Consider the following 21401-nt stretch of genomic DNA (forward strand, 5'->3'; position numbering starts at 1 on the left):
CCCCACTGTGATGCAACGGACACATCCTGTTGCCTGAGGCCAGGATGTTTCACAGGATCTCACCTAGTTATCTACATTTGTTATCAAGCAATAAACATCAAAGGGGAAAGAAGAGAAAGCAAAGCAAGAAACAGACCCCTTCTACACATCAATCAATAGGTACATCAATCAGGCTAGACACAGCCCTTCCGCACAAGCAGAGTAATGCACTTTCAATCCACTTTCACAATTATTTGTCAGTGGATTTTGCTATTTCGCACAGCAAAATCTAGTGCAAAGTGCATTGAAAGTGGATTGAATGCATTATTCTGCATGTGCGGAAGGGGCCATAGAGCAGGCTACATGGTTGCACCAGCCCCCATCAAGAGTTGGTTCTGACACATGCAAGCATGACATCTGATGGCAGTCCTGACTGTCAAATGTCAAGCTGGCTGGTGTATCCGTGGGAACGGTGGGCGCATGTGCCCAAACATACAGAGGTCTTGTGGTGGGGAGGTAAGAGTTTATTCTGTGGGCAATGCCTGTTAATGCAACATATCTTTGAACACAGAAAGCACCCTTGTACCAAGTCATTGGTCCATCTAGCTCAGTATTGTCTTTCCTGACTGACAGCAAGCAGCTTTTCAGGGCCTCAGAAAATGCTTTTCCCCCAGCAGACATTTAGCTGGTGATCCTGAGAACTGAACCTGGAAACTATATGAACACCTGAACCTCTTTATACTGAATTAGCCACTTGGTCCACCAAAATGACTATTGTTTTCCCCGACTGGCAACAGCTCTCTGTAGTTGGTCTTTCATATCTTCTATGACTTGATCCTGTTAACTGGAGATGCTGCGGCTTGAACCTGGGACCTTCCGCATGAGAAGCAGATGTACAGCCAGTGAGCCATCCCCAGCTATATGTAATGGCCAGGTGCTGGCAACATTCACTAGAGGAGTGCTCTTGCTTTCATACTCCACTTGTGGGTGTCTTGGAAGTATCGAACTGGCCACTGTTGGAAGCAGAGTGCTGGGCTGTCTGTAAAATGGCGAAAAATGGCTAGCCATATTGTGATGTGAATTATTACTATTGTGGGATAGGGTTGCCAAGTTCAAGGTAGGACATGGAGTTCTCCCAGAATGACAACTGAGCACTAAACTGTGGAGATCAGTTTTTCCAGGAGGAAATGGTAGCTTCAGGGGGTAGACATACCATGAAGTCTTGGAAAAACAAAAGTCCTAGAGCGACATCACATCCCGACTGAGCTCCCTCCCCTCCCCAAACTCTACCCTCCCAAGGCAATGCCACCTAAACTCCAGGAATTTTCCAAGCTGGTATTAGCTACCTTATGAGTTCAAATTAGTTTTTGCTGAGGAAGGTATGAAGGTACTTGACAAGTTAAAAATAAGATGTAATTCTCCAAGATTTTGCACTAGACAGAGATGGCTTCAGCAAGTAGATGGCTCAAGCAATGACACTGCGTTACCTGCCTTGTCTCTCTTCTTTTGTGTTTGCTTTGTGCAGATGAACAACTGTCTGTGCCATGCAAGCAGAACAGCAAATAGCTACATAAGGAAATGACAAAAACCACAGCTGCAAACTTTGCAAGTGATAGACCCGTTTCAATTGCTTTTCTGTGTGATTTCCCTTGGGCTTGTTTTCTAGTCTGAACCTCTTTGACCTTAGAAAATTACCTGCGGGGGAGGCAAAAAACAAAGGCCCAGCACCTTGTTCAAGGGCGCTCAGCTCTGAATTCTCCCCAGACCCACTTTATGCTTTCTCTTCTGCCCCTTCCCAAACTGAAAAAGCAGCAGCTGGAGCTGAAATGGTTCTGGAGGAATTCAGTCAAACTGAAATTCTTCACCTTGAGACTACAAACATAGCAGTCAGGGCAGCAGAAAGTAATTTTCATCCAAGCAGGCAAGAGAATATGTAGAAAGTAAAGGGAAGGGGAGGGAGGTGGAAAGATGGGAGACAATTTGGGTTGTAGCTTTGGCGGAAGGATTGGCGTAAAAGTTAGCCCAATGGCGTCATCTGCTGGAGAAAGTATTGTCGAAAGCTGAATTTTGGACAATTCAGAAGCCTACTATGTCAGACTGCACAGGGAGGCCACTGAAATTCACAAACACCAGGACAACTTCAATAAGAAAGAAGAGACTTTGAAGATTAGCAGGGCCTGGCTCCCAGTACTTAAAAAATGGACTGATAACCCCACCCACAATACAGTTCACTCAACCACACCTTTCCATAGCAAGTCCCACCCAAACAGTTAATGATTGGTTCCCCACCCTGGGACATGGACAATATATCACACTAAACTTTCCCTTCTCACTTAGACACAGTGAGAAAACAGACTTTTCTCTGTGATACACCTCTGAAGATGCCAGCCACAGATGCAGGCAAAATGTTAGGAACAAAATCCACCAGACCATGGCCACACAGCCCGGAAAACCCTCCAGAACCTGCTGGAGAAAGCTTTGTAGGTGGTAAGATTTCTTGAATTTAAAACAAGAAGCAATTTGAGTTCCAAGCTGGAGCTCTTGGTCGCTGCTGATGAAAAGAGAAATATTGCCTAGATTCACACAAAGAATTGGCAACAGAAATGTTAACCCACCCAAAATTTCCCACAGGGGTAATCATATTAATATTAGAGGAAGTGTGGTCTAATGGTTAGAGTTTCAAATGATGGGCTTTTCTGCACAAGTTGTCCACGTATCCTGCCAGCAAATGCTACGGTCTTTGATGTGGACTTCCACATGGTTTCCCCCCATTTGGTTATGGAAACATTTCCAGTTGAACTTTTTCTCTGTGGTTTTCACAATCACTTTTACCGCAATGTTTTCCCTGATCTGTTTCCAAACTGATTTCCCTTCTGCATGCAACCATACTGTCTGATCAGGGAGAATCGGGTTTGAATCTCCATGCTGCTGTGGAAGCTTACTGGGTTACACTGGGCCAGTCCCACACTCTCAGTCTCACCTACCTGGTAAAAGTGTTGTGAGGATAAAGCACAAGAGGCAACGATATGAGCCACTTCGGGTCTTCACTGGGGAGAAAGGGAGAGTTCAAATGAAGTCTTGGATAGTAGAATCAAACGGGAGTCCATTGGCATATTAAAAACTAGCAAAATTTATTCCAAGAGCATGCAAAGATCAGACGTGACATCATCAGGTGCATAAAGTAAATACTAAACTTAGCATTTCGCAGTGTGCCATGGAGAAAATCATATTTCAACAGCCCTGCCCATCCCCTGCCGCTGCGGTGCCCTCCCGGAGCCCCAGGATTGGTGGGCAGCCCGGACCCCTGGTGGTTTACTTACTTACCTGGGATCTTCTGCAGGCTTCCCGGGCAGGCAGCAATCTCGGGAGGAGCAAGTGCAGTGAGAGGTGGTGACTGAGCGAGTGCGAGGCAGCAGCCCTGATGTCTTGTGTGGGCCACGTGACCGTTCAGAGTGGGCGTGGCTTGGACATTTGGTGCCGCACCCCCACATGACTAACAATTGCTGTGCCTCTGGGCAAGTGCCCAATTTTCCCAATGGGAGGTCCGCCTCTGTATTACACTATGACATGCTTCTGAAAATGCCAGCCATAGGTGCGGGGAAAACATTAGGAGCAAAAACTGCCAGACCACGGCCAAACAGCCTAGAAAAAACCACAACAGCCATTTCCCAGTTTGTTCGTTTCACATGACGTCCTGCCTTTCTTCTATAATGTCACTGAGGATGGCATAAGTGGGGTCCCAGGAAATATCCTTTCCTTCCAGTCACTGATAGCATTGGAACTGTCTGGAGGGAAAATATCTTGCTCCATTGGGATCTTATTTACCTCAGTGCTGTAAAAAGCTTCACCTGTACTTTACCGCACATTAAGCCTCTGTCAGAGGGACAGCACATTCTTCTCCAAGCCTATTGCCAATTCTAGTCACTGACCATATTTATAAGTTTCAGTCAGTTTCCTGGATCACGTCCCCTCAGCCACCTCCCAGGCCTAAGTTGTTAGATTCAGGTCTGTAGATTGTAACAGAAATGGGAAATGGGAAGAGTCTAATCACACCAACGTGTCATATGTTCCTCAGCCAAAACAGAACCTTGAACCACAATTTGAAAGACTTTGTTGAATCCAAGTGAGAATTGAACCCCCCCCCCCAAAATCAGCTAACTGATTCAGAGTAAGGGCTCGCCAATCATGATCTCCTTCCAGTTCAGATCACAAGTCGCCGTATTAATTGGGTAAAAATCCCTCCATCCTAATACTTTCGGCTAGCCCAAACTCATCAGATCTTGGAAGGTATGCAAGGTTGGCTCGGTTGGAATTTGGGTGGGAGGCCACCATGGGAGTCCCAGGTTGCAATACAGAGGCAGGCAATGGCAAACCACCACTGAGTGTCTCTTCTCTTGGAAACCCCTTGAAGGGTTGTCTTAAGTCAGCTTTCCCCCACCACCAATACTTTCGATTCTGATCCCTTTCCCCATATGCTGTTTGCTGCCATTTGTTTCCCTTGCTGCTTTTCCCTCTTTTTGAGTGGCCTATCCAGTCTTGAATTCGTAGAGAATAGGATGGTATCTCAGAATAACATAGCCAATTAGATTTGGTTGTGTGACACTAAAGGCAAGTAAAGGTAATTTGTATTCTGTCATCTTCATGAGAATCTGTCAACACTGAGGCAGATGGTATGCAAACAAAAAAGAGAATTGATGCCTTTATTTTTATTCCATTGTATCTTTCAATACTGAGTTGCATTCAGGGACCAATTCAGTCAAAATTAGCTGTTTTAATTCCCACTGATTTCCATGCAAGAGAATTAAGCATGAGTTCTTCGCATTGCATGAAGCCAGATTCTCCAAAATAAGCCCACTGAATTCAATGGTGCTTACTCCTGAGTAGACATGTGCCTAATAATGCAGCCTAAAAGTATTCAGCATTATATTTTTTCCACCCCTGATGGTGGTTATTGTTATATTCCTTCTCTTTGTCCATCTTCCTTATATCCGCGTTTGCAAGCCTGTTGTAGATTGCAGAGTGCAGTGAATTTATCCAGGTAAATTTATCCAGACAAATACTGCAAGCTGGGGTCACATAGGTTCCAATCAGTCAACAGCTGAACTTCGAGCTAAAGCTGAATCAGAAAAGGGGATGATTTGACTGACTCCCAGACTAAAACATGTTTGTTTTAATTCTGTTTTCCCATGGCAGGTAGTAGCTTTGACCTTGTTGACAGCTTCTGGGGAAATCCTGGAGTGTTCCGAATCCACAAACTCTGAACTTCTCCAAGCTGCCCGTGTCCACCTGGGCTGTTTGGGTATCATCATCGACATCACGTTCCAGTGTGTGATGGAGTTCTATCTGCAAGAGACCACCTTCCCATCCACTCTCAAGGAGGTATCTCAGTATGTAAAAATAACATAATCAGGAAACCTTTTACACTTTTTAGTCATTCCCACCCCCCCTACCTCCAAGAAGCCCAGATTGGCATAGACAGCATTCCTTTCTGGGGCTCCGGGAGGCCTTAAAGGGAGAATTTGGGGTCCCCAGTTTAAACAACATTGAAAGTGATGCTATTTTGGGGTGGATTCTCCCCCACCCTGAAACAGCATCACTTTCAATGTTTAAACTAGGGACCTCAGGTTCTCCCTTTAAATCCATGCCAAAGGGGGTGGATTTAATAATAATAATAATAACCTTTATTAGGAATTGAGAGAATAAAAGAAAGAAAGAAAACAAGCATTGGCAGGAAGGGGGTGGATTTAAAAGGAGAATCTGGGGAAATTTAGGGGGTGCCTGCTGTCAGGGGTGCAATTATTAAGATAGCAGCACCAAAGTTTCAGAGTGTCTTTGTGAGACCCTACTGATGATACCACCCAGGTTTGGTGAAGTTTGGTTCAGGGGGTCCAAAGTTATGGATCCTCAAAGGTGTAGCCCCCATCTCCTATTATCGCCCATTGGAAACAATGGGGGATGGGGCACTCCCTTTGGGAGTCCATAACTTTGGACTCCCTAAACCAAACCTCACCAAACCTGGGTGATATCATCAGGAGATTCTCCCGAAAAAATCTCTGTAATTTTGGTGCTCCTAGCCTAAAAACTGCGCCCCCTGCAGGCCAAAAATGGAAAAAAACACTGAAAATACAAAAAAATCCCACAAACAAACCTGCATTTTTGATGCCCACCACAAGGGGGCGCCCTGGGCAACTGCCCACTTTGCCCAATGGGAGGAACACCTCTGTACAGAACAATCCTATGAGACAAACTGGAAAAAAAATGACTGACTCAACATCATCAAATTAAGGCATTACAGAGAAGACAAAATCATGTCTCTGTGTCCATCCATAAATTTTCCCTGCAGCCCCAATTTGCCTTGGGAAGGGGGGGGGGGGGTTAAATGTTCAACTTCAACTTCTTTTTGTTAACCAAAACCAAGTTTGCTATTTTGTTATTAGCTTTTTAAGGAAAAAAGATTACACTTCTTTTCCCCTTTAAAATGCTAACAGCATTTAGGGGGCTGTGTCAATTTTAGTTACCTAAACAGAAGGGTTAATTCTCCTCTTTCTTTCCCACACAAGTTTCAAGGCCAAGCCTATAATTTGTGTTTTGTAGAAGAACAGAGATGCATTATCTTCATCTCTGCTGGTTGATCACTGAGATTCAGGGCAGGCACGATGGTGAAGTTGGATCTTCACAGTTCTGATCTAGTGCTCCAAACATACAACAATGGCTCCCAGTCAGGCTAACTGCTGCTTGAAAGACATATATTATAAATACAGACTTAAGAAACAGCTCTTGGCAGGACTAATGGTTCTAGACCAGTTCAGACAGCATGCAGTCGCAATTAGTTAATGAATATTCTTTCCACACACCCACTGCCTCATTTGTTAGGGAATCTTTTAAGCTGAGGGCTTTAACTAGGAAGATTAAGTGACTTGCAGGGAATATCTGTTCTTTGGAAATTGATTTTACGGTTCCTTCAGTGTATACGTTTCTCTCTTCCTTTCAGTGTGTCAGTGCTTTTCTGCAGTCCTGTGTCACATGTAGGGCAAAGCAATGACTATGTTATGCTTATCACTTGCACACTGAACAGGTATGGAGCGCTTAGAATTCAGAATTCTGAGACTTACGACTTTCATTTTATTCCTAGCTCTTATTAGTTAATAAATAAATAAATCTGATAAACTTGGAGGAGGCTTGGAGCAAGGGTTGGAGCACCCAGAGAGAGATTCCAGTACCCCATCTTCTGGGACTTGCAGGAATGCTGGTACATCAATATTTATCACATTCCCATCTTGTCTTTCTTCCATTATGGACCATTGCAAAGGCAGACAGGATGGGAGGTTGATGTTGGCCCCACCTGTCTTCCAGAAATCTGCCACCTGAGGTCATTGCCTTGGTTGGCCTCATGGTAGAACCAACCCTCTCAATCCCTTCCAATTTAATCTGTTAGCCAGCATAAAGAAACCAGCCGAGGAGGAAGATATTTCTGATTAGCTTTACTTATCCCGGATGAAATATGCACAGCCTCTGGAAACCAACTTGGGAGCAGGAAAGCAGAACACAGACAATCTATTGACACATCCTTACACATGCACACATTTTTGTTTTATTAAATTTTGTTCTGGTCTTAATGCAGCGGATGAACAGTGCAAAATACTGCCTTATCTGGCAATAACTGGGTGAAAAATGTTTGCAGTATAACTTTGAATATGCAAAACTCCCTGTCTAGTGGGATGACCTGATGATCTGTCTAGCCTGGTATTATCTGTTCTGATTGGGAGAAGCTCTCTCACAACTGACACAGAGATCATTCCCAGTCTGGCTACAAGGGGCCCCGTTGCATTGGATATTGAAGAAACTGATCTCCTCAGAGGCATAGCTCCAAGGGGGCATGGGGTGCGCAATGCACCGGGCAGGCACCACTGTGGCGGGGGTGTGGTGGGGGTGTGGCTTGGCGGGGTGGGGTGGGGGATGCACCGGTGCACAGGGTGCTTTTCCCCCTTGCTCAGCCTCTGGATCTCCTGCATAAGATGCATTGGATCCACTATCCTCAGTCAGACCAAAACTATAGATCTGTGTTCACTTGGCAATAATGAGCTGGGTTTACATTGCAATTCACCTTTAGGGGCAAACACTGGTACAAGGAAAGAACAGCAGACTCTGAAAGAAGTTGGCATTGTTGGAGGAAAACAGAATGGAGTGATCAGAGGGGGGTTATTTATGGGCAGGACTAAAGCTAGTGTTTTATTATTGTGTGGAGAGAAGGAAAGGGGAAAGAGCAGATAAAAAGTGTGCAGTAGTACCATCACATGAAGGATGTCCAAGAGATGGGAAAGGTCCCATAATGGAAAACCAGAATGATAAATGGTTCCTGCCAACTTCGTTACAATGGAAGGCTTTTCAGTTTACAAGAAAGAAGACAGCTAGGTTTCTTGCTTAAGGCTGAGGTCCAGGAATCAGTCAAGACAACATTGTTGGAGCCGGAGCCAAATGTCACAGATGTTGTTCCAGCAAAACCTGAGGGTGAACAAAGCCTTAAATACTTTTGCGTGGAGGTGGAGATGCAAGACTCTCCTCTCCAAGGGCAGGCTCTTAGTTATTAAAGATGCTGCACTGGCTTACAGTGGAGAGTACTGTGATGGGGTTGGGGTGGTGCTTGACTTTATAGGCTTGAGGGATCATTTGGGGAGAGAACTGAGGTGCTGCAGTGGGTTCTAGGGTGGGAACAGGCTTAGTGCCCAGGTCTACATCAGGAGGCAAAGTGGTATCCCAGGGTGAACAGGTTGGCTCAGACTCCTTGAGCTTCTGTTGAAAAACATTGAGGGTTCTTAGAGGTGTCTCAACCTCCTTCTCTTTCTGTGGTATCAGGTGTGCATCCACCCCCATCTGGGCCTCTGGTCTCTTTGCCTGATGAGGAGTAATCTGTGCCGTAGTCCATGACATGAAAAGTGGGAAATGATCAATAAAATGAATGTGATTACAAAATCACAGCCTTCATAACCTTTCTCCTTTTTCTTCTGTACAAAAGGCAAATCTACCCAGCCCTTTTAGAGTCTTCAGGAATCACGTGGTCTCGGGCATGGGTTATATTTAGAACCTTTGATGCCGTGTGCACTCAAGGCTCACTGTCTGGGGGAAATTAAACAAATTAATGTTGATTATCTAATTTGCAGAGTTAACCCCGCCTCTGATTATTTTGGACTCTGGCGCCCCAACATGAACCTGCTGTAGATCAGCACTCAGCAGCTTCAAAATGCTGCCTTGGGTTTATGTGGTTATTTTAAACTAGTTAGAAATAGTTTGGAATTGACATTTGAGATGAAGGGTAGACAAAAAAAAATATTCTACACAGCAGGTAAACATATTTTCACTGTAAAACCATCAGTGCTCATCTACTTTTCTGTATTCTTTTCTTTAGAGACCTGTTGTGAATCTGCTAATAATCCAAAATGCTTCCATTAAATTATCCTTTTTTTCTCTACTGTTGCTCTCTGCTACTAACTCCAAGCTGCTAGTCCTCGCTGAGGTGGCTTAATCCTAGCTGAGTGAAATAATGTAGTACATGTAGTACAGGAAACAAGTCTAAGAGCAAAGCTAGACAAGGCACAAGGTATTCATGAGTAGGATTTTTTTAAAATCAAAAATTAATTAGCAGCCCCATGTGGGGACAGGTGTTGAAGGAGAGTTTTTAATTTTTTTTCCCCTCCCCTACCTTTTCCCTGGGAGGATTTTGTGTCACGTTTTGTAATTTGGCTTGGTTTATAACTTGATTTCCTGGAAGACAGCTGTCCCAGCCTTCCAGACCTTGAGCAGATGCCTGCTAAAGTATACTTTGATGCTACAGATGGCTTGTGTCTCTCTGCATGCTAGCTAAAGGAGACTAGTCCCTCAGCAGTGTCCCAAGAAGAGCCTTGAACCTAACTTGATCTGGGTAGCTTGATGATGTCTTGAGAGGACTCCAGGGAAATCCAGCCAGCACCCCAGTTCAAAGGGAAATATCCCCGTCTTCTTTTTTGGGGTGGATGTAGTGAATTTGTGGATTAATTCTTCCCCATGGTAAGATCAAAGGCTGCTTTGCAAGTGACGCTTTTAGACTCACTTCCAAGCATCACTAACAGGAGGGGGTAAGTGGTAGAAACAGCCATGTCTATATTGAATGCTTGTTCTTCTCAACGTGATCCTTTCCTTCCATTTTGTGAACCCTGGGACATTCCATAACTATTCTTAGGGCCTTCCACAAAGGAAACCTCCAAATGGAAGAGTTTTCTGCTACAGGTAGAAGGAGGACCAAACCTTCACTTTGCTAGGAAGCTCCCTCAGTGCATTTGGACATCACTCTCCTAAAACATGGATTCTAAACTGCCATTTGATTAAAGCCCAGTTTAATGTGACATCCTAACTCTCTCCCACTCCACTAATGTGAATTAGCAGGATAGTCACAAACAGTGGTTTTGTAACCAAATGACATGATCCTACTCTGTGGATCCTGGTTTGTGGTATCTCCAGATGATTCTTATATCCCAGTGCAGGAACCTTGTCTTAACAGTGCGATCTTAAACAAAGTTGCACCCTTCGAAGCAGGGTGGATTTAGAAAGGTGTAACTCTGTTGAGGGTAAGAACATAAGAAAGAGCCTGCTGGATCAGACCAGAGTCCATCTAGTCCAGCACTCTGCTACTCACAGTAGCCCACCAGGTGCCTTTGAGAGCTCACATGCAGGATGTGAAAGCAATGGCCTTCTGCTGCTGCTCCCGAGCACCTTGTCTGCTAAGGCATTTGCAATCTCAGATCAAGGATGATCAAGATTGGTAGCCCATACATCGACTTCTCCTCCATAAATCTGTCCAAGCCCCTTTCAAAGCTATCCAGGTTAGAGGCCATCACCACCTCCTGTGGCAGCATACTCCAAAGACCAATCATGTGATGAAAACCGAAGGCAATGAAAAAATCGATGAAAACCGAAACCAATGAAAACCGAAACCAATGAAAACCGAGGTTCCACTGTATGTATAGAACTAGAAGCCTGAGAGAGAATACCTTGCCTAAGGCTGACCTATAACTCCAGGGATAAGCTAGGATTCAAATCCGGTTCTCTCACTCAGTCCTGATACATGAGGCATTGTTCCTGGATTCTTCCTGCACTGCAGCTGTCCCTTTAACACCCTGTGTCATCCTTTCTCCCAGAGAGCACTTCCTTTTACCGTTTTTCCACCCGTTATATAAATGCTCTTAAATATTAAATCCTTTCCCCTAAAGCTTTTCTGCTGTAGCTGGAATGGAACTCAGCTAGGAGCAGGGGCTGTTTAAGCAAGAATTCCTGTCCCTGCTGCTGTTGCAAGTGATTCCCTTTGGCACTAATGCATTTTGTTTCTCATTACTCCTGATTTTGCGCATGGGCCTCGGGGAGGGGCTGTGCAAACAGATGCTCCTTTTATGTTCAGCAGAATTGCTGCTCTCCACCGGCTGTTTGCCCTTGCAGGGCCTCTCCCTGGACCGCTGTAGTCCAATGTGTGTTTTTGCTTCATCATTGACTTCATCTAATTTGTGCTTGTTCACTTTCCTGTTCCCATAGCCCCAGGCACAAGATGATGGCAGTGATAATGAGGATTTTAAGAGGGAAAAAGGGGGGTTATTTCATCCTTCAGTTGAGACAAGCTCTTTTCTTCCTCTGTGATGTGGAACTGAAAAATGCTGTGATGAGTTGCTGCAAAGCCAAACGGATTCAGATAGTTTCAGATGGAATAACTGTTTTAAAAGGATCTGAATCCCCAGTTCTGTATTGGAAGAAAACTCCCTGCTCCGTTTAGCCCAGAGGCACCAACTGGCAACCCGCAAGCCCAGTCGTGGGATTCAGCAGTTTCGCACCACTTCGGCAGAAACGGTTGTTAAAATGGTGCTTGTAAACAACCAGTTGTTAAATATTTGAATCCCACCCCCAGAACTGGTTGCTAAATTATTTGAATCCCACCACTGCACAGGCCCAACCTTGTTTGGAAAAGCAGTGGGCTTAGACTGGAGTAACTGATTCAGGTTGCACTGTTAATCCAACTGAATTCAAGTCAAAGTCTTCTATGCATGCAGTCCCTGCCCTGAGGCTGTTTGCTTCGCAGTTGGGTCTCCCTGCATTTCTCAGTTGCATGTGTGGTGGCGCCCCACTGATTCCTCCAAGCCCAGCTGCCATTTTGCCTGCCCCTGCTTCTGGGTTGGAAGGTTGTTCACCACGTCTCTCTCTTTTTCTTCTTTCTTTTCGAGTTATTTTAGCCACCTATTGCTCCCGAAATAGATTGAAATTGTCAAAAATAAAAAAGAGGAATCCCCATCTAGCTGCTGGAAATGACGACCAAGCACTGGATAGAATTGCTCCTGCATGGACAGGAGGAGGCAGGGAGGAGTGAAACCCAGAGGAAGCAAAAAACATATTGCTCTGCTTTGCTTGCCCTGCAAAGGCAGGGGGAAAGTTGCACTTTGCCCAATTTTGGAAATTGCGGGGTTTCTCTGATCTGTGCAGCTGTGAGTTTGGGAGGGAGGAAATGTGTGCACAACCAAGAATCTAACCCGAAGGGAATGTATGCTCACTGCGGGACAAGCCACAAGTGCATAAATGGTCATTGTTTAGGAAAACACTTAGCCCACGGTTTGATTCGTGAAAGGAAAATCTGTTTTAAAAATTGTGTGGGAGTAGGAGATATTCCATGTTTCAAGGTTGTTTCTCTGCTGCAGAGACTCGTGCATCAGTGACTGCTTATTATACTGGGGGAATGCTGTGCCATTAGCAGAACAGTATCACAGGATCCAGTACAGGTCTTACCTAGCTGTAAGGGTTGCAAAAAGTCAATGTACATGAAGCACTTTGAACAGTGTAAGTGAACACTGGAAGTATTAACAACAACAATGAAGCTGTATTATCTCTGGTAATTAGGTTTGCATAGTTCAGAACCCAGCAAAATATATTTGACAGAGGTAGATGGCACAGTGAGATGAGAAATATGTGTTTAAACCCCAAGCAGCAAGGACTATCATAGTACCTTCAACTCTTTTATTAAGCAATATCTATCTTGAGCTGAGAACCGAGCAGGCAAGCGTGCAGTGCAGAATGAATGAGATGAGAAGAAGGGAAAAAATCTCCAAGAAAGAATGAGAGAGGCTCTAAGGGCAAGTGACTGAAAAGAAATAATGGGAGTAGAAGAAAGGTTCCTCCTGTCTTAGAAATAATGCTTTTGAAATAGAAGTTGAAGGCCAGTGGCACAGATATGCACAGGCCCATCTAGAGACAACCAAAGGCACATAGAGGGGGGGAAATGGATCATACTGAATAAGCCTAGGCATGTTTATTAAGAGTGTGCATTTTAATACACTCAAACTGAAAATAAACCAGAAAAATACCTTATCAGTATTTTTCAAGTAAATTAGGCATCCCAAATACATCTGGAATTTTTCAGGATACCAAAATATTTGTTATTTACCAGGAAGATTTGGAGCCAGTGTTTGCAGACACCCTGGGACTTTTAATTCCCTCCCCTTTGTTTTTGCATCTGAGTGGGGGTTCTATTGGCTTGCCAGTCTGCTTTGTCAATTTCAAGTGTGTTAGTTTCAGGAGAATATTTTTTCTTCCTTTGGCCAAGTTGATTTGTGTCCTCTTCAGGGCTTTTATAGTGTTGCTCAGTGCTTGGATTTGTTCCGTTGTGGCTTCATTTGGGTTCTGTTGAGCTTGCGCTGCTGGAGTGGCACTGGGTTCTACTGGGCACTGTGCTCATTGCCATTTGTTCCGTTGGGCTTGCAAAATCCCTCCACTTGGATTTGTTTTGCTGTCTATGATTCTCTGGATGCTCATCAGTCCTATGGATCTTGCACTGCTTCAGCGTCAGTTAGGTCTGCTGGGTATTTTGTACATTGCCATTTGTTCTGCTCGGCTTCCAAAACTGCCTCCCATCTTCAATTTCTACTGTGAGATTCCCTAGTTTTAGATTACTTCTGTTGGGCATCTACTGCCACAGTGGCCCAGGATTCTTCGGGCTTCTGTATATTGCAGTTGGTTCTGCTGGGCTTGCAAAAGTGGTCCCCTATACATAAGACTGTTCTTCTGGGCTTCTGTGGCTTGCCCTTGGTTGTGCTGGGCATGCAAAAATCCCCCCACCCCCATATTTTATTGTTGTGCTAGGCTTCTGTGGATTATCCTTGGTTCTTTAAAAAAATCCTTCTGAAGATCCTCTGAAGATGCCAGCCACAGATGCAGGCAAAACGTCAGGAGAGAATGCTGCTAGAACACAGCCATATAGCCCGGAAACCACACAGTATCCCAACAACAACAACAGCAACAGCAACAGCAACAGCAACAGCAACAGCAACAGCAACAGCAACAGCAACAGCAACAGCAACAACACTAGGGCAGCACTTGAAACATCTTTGAATTGACAAAATTAACATCTGTCAAATACAGAAGGCAGCCCTGCTGGGATCCGCATGAATACTACACCGATACATTGCAACCTCCTAGGCCTCTGGGTGAGGATCGAATTGTAATGAAGGCCACCAGCTAAATATCTGGCAGCTGTGAAATTTACAACAATAATAAAGGGAGCCTCCGTGTCCAGACACAGTTTCTGAATACCAGGGCAAGTAGGGTTTGGCCTCTCTGCTCTGTTTGTCCCCCCCCCTCCCCCAGGCAAACAGTGTGCTGGATGAAATGGATCATGGGTCTGATCCCGCAAGGCTGTCCTCATGTCCTTTCAGCAGCCCTCATAGTTGCATATCAACAAGCAGGAAGACTTCACTATCTTTGGCTTCTCAAACATCATCCAATAACTGTTGGATTCCTTTCCGTTCAAAATGTTGTGTTGGAATGAGTAACTTTGAGTAACAAAAGGACTAACAGTCCCATCTAAAGGGGGGCGCAAATTGCTCTTTGGAGCACCTATGCCCACCCCGCTGGTGCATTTGGCAAATGGCAGGGTGGGCAACCTGGGAGGCAGGTGGGTACTGCAGGCCTCCACAGCACTCAACCTGGAAGGGCAGCTAGCATTCCATGCTGCACTGGCATCTGATCAGATGCCAGTAGGGGGCAGGCTTTTGGGCTGGACACTATGGCTAGTGCCCCAGACTTATGCTTTTGGCCAGCCAGGGAGGTTTGTTGTTGTTGTTGTTTCTGCCTCCCGGTACTGGCCAAAAGCCTTCTGGAGGCAGCAGGGTGGTGCAATAGTGGTGCTGCATCCCACTGCCTTGACCTCTGGATGGGGCTTCCCCAGACTTCATAGAGATCTGTGTTTCTTATGTCATTATACATTTTGGCTGTGCCCTAATGATCAAAATTCTCTTGTGGATCACCACCATGGCCCAGAGTTCCTGACAAGGTGATTCTGAATTCTGGCAATTGATGTGCTTTCTGTAGCAGAGACTACCCTTTAGTTTTGTTGTTTTGAGCCAAATTGCCACTTAATTCCCAGTTTGTAATTTTGCTGAATCTATCCAGAGAACACAAAAAGGAGGCCAGGGATGCTCATCTGTCTAGAACATTTTTGTCCTGTGTTTCTTTCAAGAAACTCAGAGCAGCCTTCACAGTTTTCCCTTCCTCGTTACAACCTCCTGAAGTAGGTCAGTATGAGAGAAAGAGAGAGACAAGCTGACTCAGAATCACCTAGTGAGGTGTATAATTGCAGAGTGATGTCCCAAATCCTGATCCAGTAATCTAACCACCATATTAGACAAGCTTTCAGTGTGTCTCACTTCTACCTCTGGTGGTAACTTTCAAAAACCAGCCTCTCTGGAACTGCCAGTTCCCTGTTTCAGCAGCTACTTTGGCTTTCACCTTCAAATGGTGGAGCAAAACAATTACAGTTGATAACAACTGCATGATAAATAGATGCAGTAATTGTTCAATTTGTCTTCCTTAGGAGCCTACCTCTCAAGTGCTTCACATTGTCAGGGACACCCCTGACTCAAATGTAATGTTTTAAAGCTTTTCTTCATTATTTTCACAAGGTGAGTATCGAAGTCTCACCATGATTGTTCTGTTCTGGCTGGGCAGAGAGCCTTCAAGTGCTAGGTGACATCTAAATAGGAAACCAGCCTGAAGCAGAGGGCAGCCCACAATTATCTGCAATCAGGATACAAGACTTGAGGCAACTATACACTGGGGCTCTGCCCTATGCTGAAGGGAGATTCTTTTCAGTGCAGAGCTTCTGTTACAGATGCCTTTTCACTCCTCTCATACTCACTCTGTGGCAGATCACATAATCTCAGCTGTTTGTGAGAGCAGGCAAAGAACAACCTTTTCCCCTACTTCACAGGGAAGATGGAACAAATGGCAGCCCGGTGCTGTGTTCTTTCTTCACACTGTCTACTATCTAGAATAGATCAACATAGGATGGGTCTGAATGTCATTGCAATGTGTTTTCTTCCATCTCCATCATCACTGGCTAATGATGTAAAGTGGGGATACCCAGAATGAAATCAAGGCATGGGGTAATTTGAGTGAGGAACTGCACTTAATTTGGTAGAGGCTGCCATTGCCAGCCCCATGTCCTTTGTAAAATGTCAATCTCAGTTTCATTGAGGTGGCCGACTTGTGTCTGGCTCATACCACATCAGACTTTAGGTCAGGGGTGTCCAACTCTGGTGCCCCAGAGGTTCATGGACTAAGATTCCCATCAGCCCCTGCCAGCTTGACCATCTTGGCAGAGGCTGATGGGAATTGTGTAGTCCATGAACCTATGGGACACCAGTGTTGGGCATCCCTGCTTTAGGTGGAGCTCACATGCTCATTTGGACAAAAAAATTACCCACATAGAGAAAATGAGCCAGTCCAAGAAAATGAGCCAGTCCAAGATGAGCCAGTCCAAAATGTTCTATAATGGGTATCTCTCTTCCATGCTAACCTTTTATGTGTAGGTGACTATTTTTTAAAGGGAGCACTCTATCATGAAAACTCAATCTAAGTGGTGGAGCTGAGGTCAGTGGCATAGTGAAGGGGCACAGGGGGCTGGAGCCCTAGGCACCACTTCCTTAAGGGTGCATTGCATGGCCATGCCCTCCCTCGCTACTGTGCCTGGCTCGAACTCCCTGTGGAGTTCAGTGCAGGGGCACAATTGAACACTGGCAAGCAGGGCTCGCCCTCCCTCTGAACTCCACATGGAGATTGAGGCAGGGAGAACTGGGCTGCTCCTGCTCCCAGTCTCTACATGGAGTTCGGAAGGGGGGTAGCTGGGGGGGGGGATACGGCAGCCAGGATTAGCCCTGGCCACTGTTTTATAGAGCTACACTCCTGGTTCAAGTGTAGGCTTACCCTTTCAAGTGGAGTAAATTGAGTATTTAACTTCAGTGATTGCCTTTCTTTGAAATCCCCTCAGTCCACAAACCAATCCATAGCTTGGGTGGAACAGAAGTTCCATTCTTGGCTGTTTAAAAAGTGTTGTCGAGCAGAACCAAACGGGTCTCTTCGTCCCAACTGCAGCATATCAACAAGTCTTTAGAAAGAGCCATTAGATCTTTATGTGGGGACAAGACAGACCGTTTAGATCTGAGTCAAGAGTCCCCAACGGCTACATTCTTTTTGCAGATGTTTCCACTTTTAATTCGAGTTATATAATGAAAAGTGAGGCTGAAGGAAGCTCCAGGGGCTCTGGCTGAGTTTGAAAGCAGTTAAAAATCCTTTACTTGGAAACAAAACAGTTAATAAATACATTCTAAAATATAGTTTTCTTTTTTTTTTAAGCCATTTCCCAAAGTTTGGGTTTTTTGATAATTTCTATCCAGCGGGGATATAAAGGCTGCGGGGATATAAAGGCTGCAAATCTTTCCAGCTCAGAAGGGATTGTACAAACACTGAGACCAGATCCACTTCTTTTTGAAGAGGGACACCATCATGTAAATGCTAATCTCCCCATTAATCCTGTGCATCAGGGGCCATTTCCCAGTCTCCGGGCTTCGTGTTGGAGAGCCAGTGAACTGGAAGAGAACATGTGAATGAGAAGGTGCTTGAAATATTCATGATGAGTGAGGCGATGTCTTCTGCTGGGATGGGCAAGAAATGTGTGGTTGGAGGGCACGTGCTTTCGGTGGGCAGTGATTTGTAGGCTGCTCTTCTTGTCCCCGGCTGCTGCTGTTGGACGTTATTGCAGAAATATTTGGCTACCTACCCCTTTAAAACATCTGTTAGGGCAGCGAAATATTTTTCCGTGGAAGCAATTCTGCTTGGGGCAAAAGGAGCAGCCCCCCGCCCCCCCGGCCGCCTTTACAAGCAGCTTGGAAAGTGAATTCGTCTGCCACCTGCACCAAAGCACCATCTGGAGAAAAAGGGGAAAAAACAGCATTATTTTACTTACAGTGTTTGGTAGAGTACTCTAGTATGGCATTAGTGATAATGAGGTCCCTTGACCCACTGCCTTTATTCCAACACCTGCATTTTTAGTATGATTTCTGCAGCAGTTTTTCCTATAAGAGGTATAAAGCAATGGTACAAGTTATTTCCATGGGACCTTTTATTCAGGAAACTGACCTATCTACCTACCTTTCTATCCAGAATGGAGTTCACTAATAAATACTCTTTTTATTAGATTAGAAACTACAACTGACTCCGACTTTCTTTTGTGTAAGCTTGCCGCACATTGGGATCCATCACACGTCAGAGGCGTTCCTCCCATTGGGCAAAGTGGGCAGTTGCCCTGGGCACAGCCCTGTGGGGGGCGCAGGTTTGTTTGCGGGATTTTTTGTATTTTCAGTGTTTTTCCATTTTTGGCCTGCAGAGGGTGCAGTTTTTAGGCTAGCAGCAGCAAAATTTCAGGGATGTTTTGGGTGACTCTCCTGATGTTAGTCATTCAGGAAAGTTTGAGGGGAGGTTTACCAGGGAGTCCAAAGTTATGGACTCCCAAAGGGGGTGCCCCATCCCCCATTGTTTCCAATGGGAGCTAATAGGAGATGAGGCTACATCTTTGGAGGGTCGATAACTTTGACCCCCCTGAACCAAACTCTCACTGAACCTGGGAGGTATCATCAGGAGGAGCCGATTACTGATACCACCCAGGTTTTGTGAAGTTTGGTCCAGGGGGTCCAAAGCCATGGACTGAAAGGGGGGGTGCTCCATCATCCATTGTTTCCAATGGGAGCTAATGGGAGATGGGGGGCTACATCTTTGAGGGTCCATAACTTTGGACCCCCCTGAACCAAACTTCACCAAACATGGGTGTTATAATCAAGAGAGTCTCCGAAAGATACCCTGAAAGTTTGATGCTGCTAGCTTAATAGTTGCACCTCTGACAGCAGGCACCTTCCAAATTTCATAGATTTTCCTTTTTAAATCCTTCCGCCTTTGATTGGATTTGTGTTGAGATTTTGAGGTCCCCAGTTTAAACATTGAAAGTGATGCTGTTTCAGGGTGGGGGAGAATCCACCCCAAAATAGCATCACTTTCAATGTTGTTTAAACTGGGGACCCCAGATTCTCCCTTTAAGGTGGATTTGAAAGGAGAATCTGGGCTCTCTAGTTTAAACACCATTGAAAATGATGCTGTTTGGGGGTGGATTCCAGCATCACTTGTTTAAACTAGGGAGCCCAGATTCTCCTTTGAAACAATGAAAGTGATGCTGTTTCCCCCAATCGGGGGTACTGGATACAACACCATAAAATGTTTTCATAGCAGTAATAAAACATTTTGAAAGCATTTTGAAAATGTTTTCAAAAATTATTTCTGCTGTGTGGTATGGCTTATTGCTGTGCTCAGATTTGTGCGTTGGGGCATGTTCTATAATGTGATGGTGACTTTGAAACAACCTGGTGTAAAAATCATTGCTTGGTCACAGGTAAGGCTTCTGCTGTGTTTAAGCCACCCGTGCACTCTGCTAACTAAGAAAGGAATAATCTCCAACTACCGGGAGCTCTTATTCCCAATAGATTGAAACTGCATTGTTCTGCATGTGCGGAAGGGGTCCTAGATCATCTACTGAGCCACCAACTAATTTTAAGGGTTCACTCAAAGAAAATTAGCACTTCTGTTCTTCTGCTCTTCCCCTGCCAATGGCTAATCATGCCTCCATAATGCCCACCTCAGTTCTGTGCCCCCTTTTTTGTACAATTTGGAGAGTAAGCGTCTTCCCAAATACTGTCTTCTGTATGTACCAGATGTCTATTTAATTGATGTTGGGCTGCCCCTCAATACATTCAGTGCCACCAACAAAGCAAAGCAGCAATTGGCTCAGGGAAATTCATTAGTCCTTCAAAAGATGCAGACAAACAACAGCAAAAACGGTCTATCAGTGATGAAACTGAGAGTAGATTCTCGTGATGGGGTATTTTGTCTTCCCAAATTAGGCAGTTCTGTTGTTAATTTGCAGAGTGTAACAAGGTTACACTTCCTAGCCCAGATCATAGAATGATGACTAAATCACATCATTATATAACTCTCCCTCAGAACTATTCCTCCACACACACACATACACATCATCTTTTAAAGTAGAGGCACTGTGTACTGTTGGATAATCTCCTCATAGAGATTAACTGTTTCACAACGAGCAGAGTGCACTGTGGCTTAGTACAACGAAGTGTATCTTGAACATGCGTGTGAGCATAGGCACAAAAAAAAGTCGGAGTCGTTTGAAGTTTCTAATCTAATAAAAAGAGTATTTATTAGTGAACTCCATTCTGGATAGAAAGGTAGATAGATAGGTTCACTATTCTATTCTTATCTAGCTGGATGGGGGTGGATGCATGGAGCATCCATCCTCTCTACGCACATGGTGCAGTAGATTGGAGAGTAAAATGGGGGAGGGGGAAAGAGAGAGAGAGAGAGAGCACTGGAAGGAAGGAAGTCCCTAAGAGTATCAGTCTAACATCAAAGGGATAGTGCCAGCATGATAGAGTGAAGGTGACAATCCCCAGGTCCCTATCTAGCATCTGGCTTACTAGTAAAAACCCCTCTGTTGTTGGAGCAGGAAACAGTGTAAAAGTCCTTCTCTTCCAACATGTACAACCATCCAGTGCCAAGATGGGAAGATGGTTGTCCACCATCAAATCAGGAGGACCTATTGCTCACCCTCTTGTAGACTGAAGTTTGTTTTAATCCACAAATGCCAGGAATAAGAAGCTTCAGTCCTAGGAGTTCTTGGTGACTGTATTCCTGGACACAGTAGGGACTGAACCCCAGGTCCTGCTGATACACAGAAAAGTTTCAGTAAGGCCCAATCACCTATGGGGAGAGTGGCCACAGGATCCCTTTAGAAGGGCTGCTGAGAAGAGGTCTCTCTGATTCCCCATTGGCAGCACTAGTCAAATTGATTGATTACATTTGTGTCCATTTTTCCTCCAAAGAGCTCAGGGTGTCACAACAACCTTGTGAGGGAGGGCTGCATCCCCACGGTAAGGGTTATTTGTTGTGCATTCAAAACCTTGGAAATGCAAACTTTCCAGTTCAGATAGCCTGCTCGTGCTCTTTGATTGCGTCCTTTCTAGGAA

The 21401-nt window shown here is 44.9% G+C and overlaps 1 protein-coding gene across 1 annotated transcript in view; it reads left to right on the forward strand.

Moving 5' to 3' along the window:
* The window catches only part of LOC125438811 (L-gulonolactone oxidase-like), a 56468-nt gene that overhangs the window by 20952 nt on the left and 14115 nt on the right, over positions 1–21401 (forward strand). The window contains 1 exon segment of the mRNA XM_048507387.1: positions 5173–5358. Coding sequence (XP_048363344.1) covers positions 5173–5358 — 186 coding nt within the window.

Source organism: Sphaerodactylus townsendi, linkage group LG01 (genome assembly GCF_021028975.2).
Source record: "Sphaerodactylus townsendi isolate TG3544 linkage group LG01, MPM_Stown_v2.3, whole genome shotgun sequence".
Taxonomy (NCBI): domain Eukaryota; kingdom Metazoa; phylum Chordata; class Lepidosauria; order Squamata; family Sphaerodactylidae; genus Sphaerodactylus; species Sphaerodactylus townsendi.